General features: G+C 31.3%; 1 protein-coding gene and 1 long non-coding RNA gene across 2 annotated transcripts; both read right to left on the reverse strand.

The window, feature by feature from the left end:
• Positions 1-2,896: 2,896 nt before the first annotated feature.
• LOC126898333 (uncharacterized) lies at positions 2,897-3,533 on the reverse strand. Its single transcript, XM_050672273.1, has 2 exons — positions 3,276-3,533; positions 2,897-3,204 (listed from the first exon to the last, which is right to left on the reverse strand). Exons 1-2 carry the CDS (start codon positions 3,475-3,477, stop codon positions 2,897-2,899), a joined length of 510 nt encoding a protein of 169 aa, XP_050528230.1. The 5' UTR covers positions 3,478-3,533.
• Positions 3,534-10,488: 6,955 nt separating this feature from the next.
• On the reverse strand, positions 10,489-11,298 carry LOC126899189 (uncharacterized). Its single transcript, XR_007702512.1, has 3 exons — positions 10,886-11,298; positions 10,733-10,805; positions 10,489-10,647 (listed from the first exon to the last, which is right to left on the reverse strand). It is a non-coding gene; the product is annotated as an uncharacterized LOC126899189 (long non-coding RNA).
• Positions 11,299-14,801: the final 3,503 nt, after the last annotated feature.

Below are 14,801 nucleotides of genomic sequence, written 5' to 3' on the forward strand. Positions count from 1 at the left end.
CAAATATTTTAAAAGCTAATACTAAAATGATAAATAGACAATAGATTTCAAGTCAAATTCCTTTCCTTTTAGATAAACATATAGCATTATCAAGCATTTTTAATTACCCCCAANATACAGCATTATCAAGCAGTTTTAATTACCCCCATTCAAAAAATTGTGCACTCCCGGTGTTTTTATTAATGTTCCATTTATTTCAAAGTAAAAAGTTCAAAAATAGTAATTTACATAATTCCAGCTTTTTAATCAAAAGGTAGATTATAAAAGCAAAAAGACTCGAAAAAATTCGGACAATCTCGAATGTGCATGCTCAGTTGTGAAGCGAATATATTACGAACTTTTGGATTCAATCGAAACAATTGAAAGGACGACTAATGCGAACCGCAGCGTCAGTAAAGCCTATTGGATCTTGAGACTTTAATCACAATGGCTACACCAAGGTGTAAATTCAATAAAATCAACGACTTGATCGATTCATCAATGTATAGGATTTCACAAATGTGTAGTGTATACATTGGTCTGGACCCAAACGATTCATTTTGGCCAAACGTCATGTTGGTAAACAATCATCAGGAACTTATTATCACTATCGATTTACAACATAGAATGTATACAATGTGCGGGTAATCCATCTTGTGCACACAATACATTAACAAATACTGAGAACCTATTAGAAGTCATACAATGTTATGCTGCTGCTCCCCCTTCCTCCTCTCCAAATATCTTTTAGATAATTATTTCGTGATAACGGATGAGGTGTATACGACTAAGATATTAGAATATTACTAGATTTACTAGATATCTAATGTATATACGTTTTAATTATTATAATTATAATATAGTTAAATATCGTTATTTATAATGGCGTGAAAACATTCAGTCTTAAAGTGAAATGTTTACACATAAATATATGTCATTAGGATTTAAAACAGATGCCTTTGTAAAAATTATGGCCGACTGCCGTCTCTAATGCGTTGACGGATGAAGAATGCAATCCGTCCATTCGAAGCTATTATTTTATTAAAAATAATTAATAACAGTTTTTAAATACAGTAATAATTTATAACAATAGGAGGGATACCAGTAATAATTCAGACAAAATATATGTACGCCATTAATCGATAAGTATAATACAGTTATAATAATATTATAAACATTATAATATATATGTTCCAGTGATTACGTGGTCGTCGTCGGCGGCGGCAGCAATGTTTAATTAAGAATGTGTTTTGCTATAAGAAAACTTGAAAAGTCGTCATTATTATATATTATCTACAAAAAAAATATTGATTTATTATTCACTATACGAATAACGGTCAAGCCTATTAACTCGTATATTAACAAATAATGTAATTGACGGCGACATTGGCCGCCGCGTTCANATTAACCTTACATTTAATGTTTGCTTCCTTTTGTAAAATTGCCTGTTTAGGCGTTAGAAAATAAAATAAATAAATAAATAAATATAATCATCAATACAGCCATCTGGCACACAATGTTTCGAACTAATTTTTTTTTACAAATTAGGTAAAATTAACATTTTACGTATGGACTTTATCTAAATATATGCATGTCGAATATCAGATTAGCGGATTCGACGTTTAAAATTCATACTTTTCACCGTAACCTTATAGCTTACCTGGAAAATGCATTTTTTTTTTTTTCATCAAAAACCGATATTACGTATATATAAGGCCGAGCATAATTTAGACGCGTGACAAGTTGTGTTAGTTTACCTTAAGTTTCATCCCCCCACCCCTATCATAAGACTTGATGGAGGAGGAGAGGTTCTTCTTAGGTTAGTTTACGTTGGGTTTCGTTGTTTCCCCTCCCATTGTATTATGTTAGTTTACGTTGGATTTACTCCCCCCTCATCACCTACACTCAGAAAACGGGGTGGGTGGATGAAGCGGTGATAGCCTTCTCCTTAACAGAACACGCATATTTATCCCACTCTTACCACATAGGCCACGCCTCTTACTTCCCCTATCGGGCTGAATGCTCTTTTTCACCCTACTCACTATGGTGTTTCGTTCGTATTACGGACATTTTCCCACGGGTTTGCTTGAGTTTACCACGCAAGTAATTCAAATAGTCAACATTTTGATTTCATGTTTCACCACACCCATGCTCATGCCTTTCAATCATTTCACCTCGTCTGTTTGCCTCGTAACCAACAACCTGTTGTAGTAATTTTGTATGGTTATTGAATAAGCGTACACTTTGGATAACAATGCGATAATTTCTTGCATATGCTTACCCTTGCATTCATCGGTAAACGTGCCCGGTTGTGTTTTTCGTCGATGGGAGTAACAAGGGTGATCGATCGGGTAATTCGATATGTCGAAATATTCGAGTAAGTACTTTTTCAAATCATCGTGGATACTGTTGGTCGTTATCAGGTAAATGAAATTATCGGTGTCCATGTAACAGAGTAGGAGTCGCTCGGGTTCGTACAACGGCATCATAACCTCGTAATGGAACTTGTACATTATACATTTACTTATATCCAATATGGCCTGTTCAATAAAAATGGGTTTGTAAATATTGATCTTCTCCTTGTACATGTGCACGGCAACCAGATTTTTGTTGAATACGGTGGTGTGACTAAACGACGAATTGCCGTTAACCTCGACAGTTTCTTCGGATTGCACACGAGTTGTATGTTTTGGTGTTTCCGTACGTTCTCCAATAATTTTCCTGTTGAACGCGAAACAAATAAGTTTAAAAAAAAATACAATCAAAGTTTGGTAAATTAATTATATGTTACCATAGTTTGAGTTGATCATCAGTCTGGCCATGTTTTGTCCAAACGAGGTGGTCGCTTTTTTACGCAATTCCGTGTTCAGCTGAATGTACGGTGCCAACCAGCGGGATTGCATAAATTTTTTTATATTTATGCAGTTTTGTTTACGATCACACCGTGGTGTTTCACAGCTAGTTTTATTGCGTGGTAGTGCACGATATAATCACGTTTTGGTTGTAACGTGGTCATCAACTTGCCGTGTTTCGAAGACGACAACGGTGATCGCTCGTTTACCGGGAAAAATGGTAAATCATTGAGTAAATCGTGCAATTCACGAGGATAATGTGCATCGATTTCCACCAGGTATCCGTAATCACCGTCGTCGGGGGTGTTCAGTACTTCTTCCAGCGTTGCCGTCGACCACTCAAAATATACAAACGGAATAGGTTCCATCATGGCTGTAAAAAAAGAATATAAAATACAATATTTTTTTTTTTTATATAAATAAAGTTACATTAAATAGACATACTTGTCCCGTACAAATTAGTGGCGTCCAAATACTGAAGGTATTTGTAAGGCAAGTCGGGGTTGTAGTCGGGGACATCTGGGTGGTTTGCTCGAGCATACCACTGATTAACTTGCGTTAAACCTCCGCATATACCCATTTCGAACATCAACAACATATCCGGGTCCGTCAATAGATCAATGTATGCGTCCATGTATTTCAACATTGCGTCGAACGATAAGCCGGACACGAAAAATAATGTGCGGGATCGAGTTTATAATTTGTCAGACTTTCCTTCCGAAATTGTTCACATCGGCCAGTATCTAAATCAAACAACAAAAGTTATTACATACGATTCAGAAATAAATTATAAAAAAATTAAATTGAAAAAGTTAGTTTTTGTAAAAAAGTTGCTATTTTAAATCCCCCTTGTGAGCAGAATAGGTGTTAGATTTTCAAAAAAAAATGATATCAAACGAAAGGAAATTACCTAAGGTTTTAATATAAAAATGGTAGCACAGTGGGGTCGAGGCACAGTGTAGACAAGGCATAGATGGGACAAGTACAAATGATATTTGACAGTGATTAAAATCACTTTCATAATAAACGCTTCGATGCAAATCTGTAGATAGTGTTTCATTTAGAGAAATTGGTGGATTATTCCAAAAGCAACATCAACTCTTATTTCTTTGATTATATCCTAATTAGTAGTTCTTTGATTTTAAAATATAATATATGAATAAATACTAATTATAATTATTAAATTTAGTATGAAAATAAAAAAGTAAAAAAAATTTAATAAGTTTAATTTCTTATGTCTTATGACCTTTATTCTACGTCAATTAAATTATATAATATTCATGAAAGTCAATATATTCGCCTAATAAGATATTTTAAAATAAAATAAAATACAAAACCTAGAATTTTAATAGAAAAATAGCATATTTTTGAATACAGTATCCATTTGCGCATAGAAGATAGGTCGTCGGGACAAATTTTTTTTTTCATTTTGTAGTACATAAAATAAGTTTTAATTTGATATATGTTTAAAGGACGCAGTATTTTCGGAACACTTTTAAAAGTTAAGTTGAAAAAGTTCTATTTTTTATACAATATTTCAAGTCTTGAACGCCCCCTATATATGAGGAAATTGTCCAATTTTAATAAAAAGTATGTCAAATGAAAGATGTACTTATAATGTATTTAGAAAAAAAAATTGTGCTGATAATTACATTTTTCGAAAAGTTATAGCACTTTTAAGTTGAAAATTTAAACAATATAAAAATAGCGTTTTTTTAACTACGGCAGCCGTTTACAAGCAGAAGATAAAGTGTCGGGACAAATTTTTTTTTTCATTTTGTAGTACATAAAATAAGCGTTAATTTGATATATGTTTAAAGGACGTAGTATTTCCGAAACATTTTCAAAAATTAAGTTGAAAAAGTTAGTTTTTGTAAAAAAGTTGCTAATTTAAATCTCACTCAATGAACAGGTGAAGTGTTAGATTTTCAAAAAAATGATATCAAATAAAAGGGAAATATCTAAGGTTGCGGGGAACGAGGGAAAATTTTTCAATTTTTAAGGTTAATGTCTTCAACTAGATACGATTTGTGATCTTTTGACATATTTTTGAAAGAAATCGGTCCAGTGAGAGGTGAGAAAAAGTGGCAACAGACATTAAAAAAAAAAAAAACACATCATAGTATAATTAATACCTTCTCAGCTTCGCATCGAAGCTAAAAAAAAACATACCATTAAGTAAATACTTGTCGCTGTAATCACCGAGAGTGTTGCAACTGAAGTGTTGCCACATTATTTTACCGTGTTCGCAGTCTTCCTCGGACACCGTCTGATGCATGATCGAGCTGTAAAATAGGTCACAGGGCGGCAATCGTGTTTCTTCGAGCCTCTCCCAACAGTCGACGTACTCGTACGGAAAAACAGATTTTCGGGTGACCAACTCCAGCAATTCAAACATTTAGTGAGTATGCACGAAATCGGGTGTCGACAATGTGGCGGTCAGCTTTAATAAACTCGCTTGTAAAAATCGGTAGAAATCTATGAACCGGATACGAAAATAACCATTGATGGTCTTGTTGAACATGATGTACTTTTCTTCGGACTGTGCAATGATATATATGTCTTTATAGTCGTATGCCAACTCTGGGATAATCATGTGCGAGTCGTAGTTGGACAGACCTTGTATGATGAACGGAATAAAGGCCGGTGGACGTCGTTGCAGGTTGCATTTGTTACACAAAACGGAACGAAACCGAGCCGTCCAGTGGTTGTGATCCTTGACTTTTTTTTTTATCCGTGAACCTAATTGAACACAACTCGCAATTTTTCGTTGTATCGAAACGATGTTGGTCCTCCGGTGTCAGTGGCGTCATATCGATGTTCACCTTCATTATGTCCGATATGCGTTTACCAATGGTTACCAACGTCGTGATAAAGTGTTTGGCCTCATCCGGTCCCCGGTACAGTACCGGTTCGTATGGTAGTCCATCGTAAATATTTTTCGGCAACACCTTACAATCGCGTACCACATAGAAACAGTAACTCATCGCCTGATGATCTTGTGTAACCGTACAGTACTTGGACACTTATTGTTCANGTACTTGGACACTTGTTGCTCGGCACGAACCAACAAACTCTCCATGTCTGCGTACACAACCACTGGAACCGGCTCCTCTCGCCTTGTGTTTTTGAACCGCAGTACCGACTGGTCGGAATCGGGTGCGGGAAGGACGGCTCGCGCCTCCTTGAACTTTCCACACATTTTAATGTGCTCATCCACCCCCGCTTGTCCGCTCGGTTGAGTCTTTAACGGTTGAACGGTAAATGCGTTTAAACAACGTTTACAATAATACTCGTGTCTTTGCCCTCGGTTCGTTGTTTTGACACAAGTCTCGAGAAATTTGATATATAACAATAGTGGCTGTTTCCCGGCTCGGTAACGTAAAGTAAATCAACATGATCGGTGCTCGTACGCGATTTAGTGATACGCAACGGATACACCTTATTTTTATCGTCCAACGCGAACACATTGATTGACATTGACGGGTTATTACGTTCAAATCGAATAATTTGTTTCAATGGTGTAGGAAAGTCAATGCCATCAAAACGTATATTTGTGGATTTTTCCAGATCAATGTAACCTGCATTCCATTGGTCCCTATGTTTTTTATTCTTGTTGTACTTACATAAAATCGCCCATTTAAAACACTGCTGGTCGTCGTTTCTTACGTTTATGACTGCAAATTTTCGTTTGATACACCGTGGAAGTTCAATGTACGAGCCACCGCTATAGGTGAAAGTTTCGTGACGCTCAACAGCAGTCCGTCTATGAATAATAGCGAACACCCGCTACCTCGGGTCTCCATTTCCTGTTGTTCGTACACGAGCTTCTCCGTGATTCCATCAAAAACGGCGGCATATACGGTACCGGAATCGACAGTTTTGTTACGCATTTTAAACGATACGTCTCTCATTTCACCCATAACTTGGTGTATGTACGTTGTGTGCAGTACAACATTGAATTTTATTATACCGTGCTTGGTAACGTCATTTAGTACGGTGGTTAAATCGTCACTCACGCATCGAATAAAATCATCAATGTCGTCAATAGACGTTTCATTTTTCAAAAAATGATGTATAACTCGACCGCATAGTGCAGATTCTATCGGAACAAAGCCGGTCCCTGCAACGACGGACCTTGCATGGACGTGTGTCCATGCACACGCGCGTTTGGTCACCCTACCCGCAGGCGCTGACAAACATCGTTTCCCTGAAATAACAGTTTGACGGTGACCCTGATTCATACTACAATGAACATTCAAACCAGTACTAATAACAAATGAAGACCCACAACCGCATACAAATGACATGATACAACTATTGAAAAATTAATACATTAGTTAAACGTGTATATGGTCACCTCTATAATCAACTATTCAGTTCAATGTACTTTTACTATTGAAGTAAACACTACTGGACTGTTAACGAATTATATTATCAATGGTGTAAAAATTTAATTTGAATACATAAGTTTTTTTTTTTTCTTAAAATCTACTCTAAAGTATAGCTATTGTGATTTTTGTTTTTACATTTTCCACCAATTTGAAAAACTATTAATCTTATAATATTAATCTAAAGTATAATTTACCTTTGTCATAAACTACTATTAGGTTCTATACTATCGGAGTAATAATGCTAACACAAATAGATTGTGAATGAACTATATAATTTTATTTCCATTTAATTTGTTGTACATAAATCATTAGAAAAAAATATTAACAGATTTTGTTGATTGTAAAAAAAAAAAAGTTAATACATTAAAAATTTTTTATTGAAAGTCAAATGATTAAGCATTTTCCGTTTTTCGTCTGTAACAGAGTGACATTATGGTGTCGCCGTCGTTGTACGTTTTAATTTCATCGTCCGTCAACTGTATACTGGGGACAAAAACTTGTTGGTTGTAGGGCACCCGTACCACCATTACAACACCGTTTTTCGTTGTCAAATTTTTCATTGAAACCAATCGATAAACATAATTCTCTACCAAGTAAGACATTTTAATGTATTCCATACCTTTGGCTTGATTATTCATTTTTTGTTTTAATTGTTCCATTTTCTATACACCAAAATTATTCGTGAGTACACTATATATGGTGAATGTCGTATTAATGGTGTATAACTCGACACTGATATGTACATTTCTATCAATAACTACTACCATCAGCCACAGCATGACACGGAGGAGGATACCGCGTAATACAGATTCCCCGAAAATTGCACGTAAGTCGAAAACGGATACAACTAGTGCTCTTTTTTTTTTTTCGTCACCTCCATCCGCTTGCCACGAGACCATTAATCTGATATACATATTGGTATGCTCTCATAGCATACTACCCCTCTCTTCTCTCTATTTGTTTTTGTTTAAGATAAATTACTAGGCTACAATACAGTAGATACAATCCTACAGCTATGTGTACTCATTAACCACTTATAAACTGAGTTGTTTTTTTTTTTTTTTAATAATACAGTTGTTTACAAACTATTCGTCATCATATATTGTAGAAATCATTGAGTGTGTGGCGGAGCGTATCACACACACACACATATATATGTTTTACACAAGATGATAATCTTTAACCTTTACAACATAATAAATACTAACACATTTACCCACTAAAAATGTAACAAAGGCCTGATTGTTACTACATTGTTTCCATTAGATAATTTTTTTATTAAGTTAGTTACACATACCATTAATACAACATATTTACATATTTATTTAACATTTTTCAACATAATAATTTAAAATATTTAAATATATTTACAAAACTATATATACAACACTTAATTTACACTGACCATGTAAATATTTGTTCATCACAATTGTTTGAACAAGTTGCGCAACACTATGCAGTCAGCTGATGGCCGGCTTATCTCCTCAACCGAGACGAGTATTATATAGAACACTCTAAAGGTTTACGGTGGGGGTAAACCGGTCCGTGTGTCTAGCTGCCCAATGCATTGGACAACATTGGACGTGCCGTGCATGTTTTTTCTTTTTGTTTGATATATACGATGTTGTTGTGATACGCACGGCCTTTTCGTTTTGCGTACGGTGACACAGTATCCAGTGGGATTTTGTTGATTTTGTCGCCAAATATACAACGGTGGTTCCTTTTTTCTGTGCTTTACTCGGGCCATCGTCTTTTTATTGTTGAAAATCTTCGGTTGTCCATTGCCTGGACCGTGTGGCTTGGTCATAGAATCCGTGGATGGACTTGGTTGGGATGTTTCGTCGTACTTGTATGTAAATTTATATTTTAATTTTTCTCTTGTTAATAAATTTGTATTCTTTTACGGACGTCCAGATTCAGTTATTGTACTAAAACTGTATTATTAAAACCATAGTAATTGTAAGAATGGTAACCTTTCTTTTTATTTTTCCTTTGAATGATTAAAATCAATTATTGAACATTTTGGTGTTCTACCAATTAGTCATACGGACCAACCGTTTATAAGGAGTCCGGTGGCGAACAACAATATTTACACAAACAGTGAGGTTGAAAGTGTAAAATTAACTCTTTGGTAATTTCATTTTGAATTATTAAAATTATTGTAAACTTATAAGTACATTTATAACTGAATAGTGGTGGTTAGATAATAACTTACTTTGGATCAATACACGAAAACAGAATTATACTATAAAAAGACACTGGAACGGGTTTTTGAATATATTTAATGACCTACAAATTCGTATTTGTATTACTTAAAATATTATAATTTTAGTTTTAACCATGCATTGGTTGTGCGGACTACAATGTGTCATAAACATTTTTTAAAACTGTCATGTAAAAATATATATCTAATCTATTTATTAGGTGAATTTAAAAGTATGGACAACAGTTGTAATCACTAACGGGTAAATCCATATCAAATCATCCAAAGTCGTTGCGCGACCACTTTATTTTTTTTTGAAATTTTACACACAAGTTGTCTAGTATATAAGAAGAAAATATTAAAAAAAAAAAATTAAAAAAGTTTTACGAAAATGTATTTATGACTTATCAAAAGTTTTAAATTATGAAATACTTGTAATTCGTAAAAATATCCTGCTGAATATTAGCTGAATTATTTCACGTGTTGGGATGAGTTTTTAAAAAAATCACTATTTATATCGAATCTTTTAAACATCTTTAGAGAATAAGATAAAAGTAATAGTATTGAAAACTATGTCTATAACGACCACTCAAACACAACTGCCCTTTGTTAGTTCGACGTCAATAGCTCCGGGCTACAGGCGAGTAGAATTGTCACATCAGCATCTCCCTCTATGCTAATTAATATGTATTACGAATTAAATAAATAGAAATAAAACGTGTGTAATATAAGTGGTAAGAACATAGTAATAAATGTTCTTACAATATATATACATAATTCGGACACAATAAAGCTGATAAAGTCGTCACACTGATTTTTTTTTGGTAGATACGAACGCTTGTAAATACAACAACCCTCTTAGATTATGAAAATTATGAATGTAGTAGTATAATACATTTTTTACTTAATCGAAAATTGCTATTTTTATTTATTACCCACCGTCACTTTTGGTATGGTTTTATATAACACACAAGATACAATATTAAAAATGTTCATTTATTTTTTAACATTGATTAAATTTTTTATATGAAAATCAAAATAATAAATAATAGTACGCTTATTTCGTTATTTTATTATTTTGGACAAATAACTAACCCTTACATAACAATATACGTGTACAGCTAGAAGACCAACGTACATGTTCTACCCATGGGTCGTCTTCATCATCCCAATCTTTCAAACCATGACTGCAGCAGTAACATAACATTTTGTCCATTACCTAAAAATTATATACACTTATAAATAAAGTATTTGAATAAATGTACGAATCATAAAAATACATTTAATAATATATAGCCCCATACTTATTTATAAAAATCCAGCATCACAAAGTGTTGATATTTTTGATTCCAATTTTTTTGGACAGTTTTCAAAAGTCTTTATATTAAATTAAGTGATATTAAATATTAATATATGTTAAATAAATTTATAATAATTATTTATAATTATATAAGTACCTCTACGCTACGTGTTGCATTGAAGACATAAAATGACGTTAGGGTAAATCCATATCAAATCATCCAAAGTCGTTGCGCGACCACTTTATTTTTTTTTGAAATTTTACACACAAGTTGTCTAGTATATAAGAAGAAAATATTAAAAAAAAAAAATTAAAAAAGTTTTACGAAAATGTATTTATGACTTATCAAAAGTTTTAAATTATGAAATACTTGTAATTCGTAAAAATATCCTTATGATAACAGTATTTATATTTAAGACTTGAAACTTTCATTGTTTTTTTTTTATGTGATACTCTAACATATTCCATAATTACCAACACGTTTTTTAACTTTTAAGTTGGAAAATTTTGTTTTCTAAATTGAGCTTTTTTTACAAAATAATGTAATTTTCAAAGATCAAATTGACTATGAAAAAACATTTTTTTTTAATTAATTTTTTTTTCTAAATATTAACGTACACTCATAGTAATATGTAATTGTGTTTTGAAACATTTTACTCTTACCGTTTTTTATTGGGACATATTTAAAAATGCTCGAATTTCTAAAAAATCAATTTTTAAGCTTTTTTATTTTAATTTTTCTCTGGTGGAACAAAATATTTTAATATGATTTTTTCACACAATATAGTACTATGTATGTAGTTTCTATGAAAAAAATTTCAAGTTTGATATTTGACCAAAACTTACCAAAAATTAACTTTCAAAAATACGTTTTTTTTTTTTAAGTTTAAGAAAAATCTTGGTTTTTCGAATACTTAAAAAACTTTCTGTATTTCCATTACTTAGTTTTTGTGTCTTTATAGGTATATAAATATATATATGTATAAATTCCTCAATATATTGAGTACATGAAAAATGTATTAATGATCAATTAAAAAAATAAATAAATTATAGATGTAAATTATATTAATTTTTTGTTAGATTTTTCTAGGATATTATTCAAAATTATTTTAAATGAGAAGAATATACCTTATTACACTTGAATAATGATTTGTTGAATGTTCTGCAATTTAATTACGATAACGTCTCTTTTCAACTTTTGTATATACACAATATAATCTAGAAATCGTTCATATTTTTTTTTATCATTTATCATTAAATTACACTAACAGAAATCTTTATATTTATCTTCATATAAACGATTAATTTTTTATCTTTATCACTTTTATATCGTTACCTATTTTACCTATTTGCTCTCTTTAAAGGTAGAATTATAAATAAATGGGTTTAACTTGTATGCCGAGTATAGATGTACTTTATTTAGTTGCTTATTCATAATTTTGCTATCAATTTTATATTTTATAGTACTACATTATTTAAATTCTTTTATATTTAATTATTTCATTTGTTATTTTTAAAATAAAATATGGACTGTTCTATTGGAATGTATTTAAATGAAAAGTGTCATCAAAATGTTTACCATAAAGATTCAATATCAGTTAATTTGAAAAATATTAATGATTTTCATTACGACGAAAAAGAATTACTTTTTAAAAGAGTACATGATAATATTACTACCATCTGTGAGTACCATGTGAAAAAATATTTATTTAAGTACAAATATATATTTGGACGAAAATGTTGTGATCCATTGGGGGTTCACAAACGTTCTATAAAAAAGGGGTTAAGGGAAATAAGCTTACAACATTTATCAAAAGTAAAAAAAAATGTTTCTTTAATTCCCGGTAAATCTTTGTGTTGTAATTGTTATGGTAATATTTTTGTATCGGAAGATGTAGAATGTAATTCTGTGGAAATGTTAGCCAGCTCATTAAATGAAAGTTTTAATGATGATATATTTATTTCGAAAGAAGAGAGAATTAATAAAATTGACTCCGTACTTAAAATATTTAATATGTCTCCACTATCAAATTTAACAAAATTAAATTCTTCCCAGTTACCTGTTGCAATTAATAGAATAGTTGAAGAAGTATCTTTAAATTTACGTACTGAGTTCGAGGCCATTTATAATTTTTCAATTAATTCTAAAAATATAGCGACTTCAAATAATGTAGAGTATGATAAATTAATTGAAAAATTAAAAAAAAAAATGTACGTTTCTTCAAAAGAAGATAAGGTGAAAATAATCAGTTTATTGCCTACTTCATGGTCACGAGAAAAAATTTGCAGCGAATTTAATGTCTCAGAATATATGGTCCGAACTACTCGTGAGTTAGTAAAAAATGAAGGAATTTTACCTCAATTAAAAAAGAAATCAGGAAATGCCATCAGTAATGAGATAACTGAGCGTGTTTTAAAATTTTACGATGATGACGAATATAGTAGGATCTGTCCTGGTAAAAAAGATTATGTCTCTATTAAAAGTAACGGTTCCAGTGAGCAATACCAAAAACGACTACTACTGTGTAATTTAAATGAACTATACGTAAAATTTAAGATAGTTAATCCAAATTTGAAAATTGGTAGATCAAAATTTTGTTCTTTAAAACCTAAGTGGTGTATATTAGCTGGGTCTTCGGGCACACATACCGTGTGCGTTTGTGTTCATCATCAAAATGTGAAACTTATGATAGAAGGAGCTTCATTAAAATATGAATACAAAAATTACTTGAGTTATTTGGTATGTAATATTGATAACTATAATTGCATGATGGGAGAGTGTGATATTTGTTTAAATAGAAGTGACTATTTAAAAAAAAATCTCTCATATGAGTTAGACGATGGCCCAGAAAACATCATTTTTAGACAATGGGTTAGCACTGATAGAGCTAATTTAGTTACTAATTTATTACCTGTAGATGAATTTGTAGAATTATTAAAAGATAAGTTATTTTCTTTAAAAATACACCACTATACATCTAAAATTCAATCAAGTTATTTCAAAAAGCTTAAAGAAAATCTAACTACTACAGAATGTTTAGTCGTTGCAGACTTTTCAGAAAACTATAGTTTTGTAGTACAAGATGAGATTCAAAGTTTTCATTGGGTGAATAAGCAGGCTACACTTCATCCATTTGTTTATTATTATAAGATTAATGATGAAATCAAATGTAAGAGTTTATGTATTATAAGTGATCACTTAGAACACATTACAGAAACATTTTACTCGTTTCAAAAATATTTTATTAAAGATTTAATTAGCAAATGCCCTTTTGTAAAAAAAATTGTATACTTTAGCGATGGTGCGGCTAGCCAATACAAAAATAAAAAAAATTTTATTAATATTTCTTATCACGATGAAGATTTTGGTATTGGAGCTGAATGGAATTTTTTTGCTTCGTGCCACGGAAAAAATGCTAGTGATGGTGTAGGTGGTACTACAAAAAGGCTAGTGACCAAATATAGTTTACAATGTGTTAATAAAAATCATATTTTAACTCCAGAAGCTATGTATGATTATTGTGAAGAAAACATAAAAGGAATAAAATTTTTTTTTGTTCCTTCAAGTGAAGTACAAGAAAATAAAAAATTATTAGAAACTAGATTTGTACAAGCGAAAACAATACCAGGCACAAGACAAATACACCGTATAGTACCACTACAAAAAAATTTGATTAGATGTTTTAAAATATCAAATTCAACCATATTTCAAGACATTAAATGTTCTAAGTGATAATCACAACTGTTTAATATATTTTTTCTCATTCTTTTCATATATTATTGTATTTTTATTTTTATTAATTATAAATACAAATACATCTATAATTTATTTATTTTTTTAATTGATCATTAATACATTTTTCATGTACTCAATATATTGAGGAATTTATACATATATATATTTATATACCTATAAAGACACAAAAACTAAGTAATGGAAATACAGAAAGTTTTTTAAGTATTCGAAAAACCAAGATTTTTCTTAAACTTAAAAAAAAAAAACGTATTTTTGAAAGTTAATTTTTGGTAAGTTTTGGTCAAATATCAAACTTGAAATTTTTTTCATAGAAACT

The sequence above is a fragment of the Daktulosphaira vitifoliae genome, unplaced genomic scaffold (genome assembly GCF_025091365.1).
Source record: "Daktulosphaira vitifoliae isolate Bord-2020 unplaced genomic scaffold, ASM2509136v1 Scaffold_2, whole genome shotgun sequence".
Lineage (NCBI taxonomy): Eukaryota > Metazoa > Arthropoda > Insecta > Hemiptera > Phylloxeridae > Daktulosphaira > Daktulosphaira vitifoliae.

What these genes read in the sequence shown, in the direction of transcription:
- LOC126898333 (XM_050672273.1), bottom strand. Translation starts at nt 3,477, where the DNA reads ATGTTGAAATACATGGACGCATACATTGATCTATTGACGGACCCGGAT. An exon ending in CACTAATTTGTACGGGACAA is followed by an intron (nt 3,205 to 3,275) that starts GTATGTCTATTT and finishes CTTTTTTTACAG; the next exon opens with CCATGATGGAACCTATTCCG.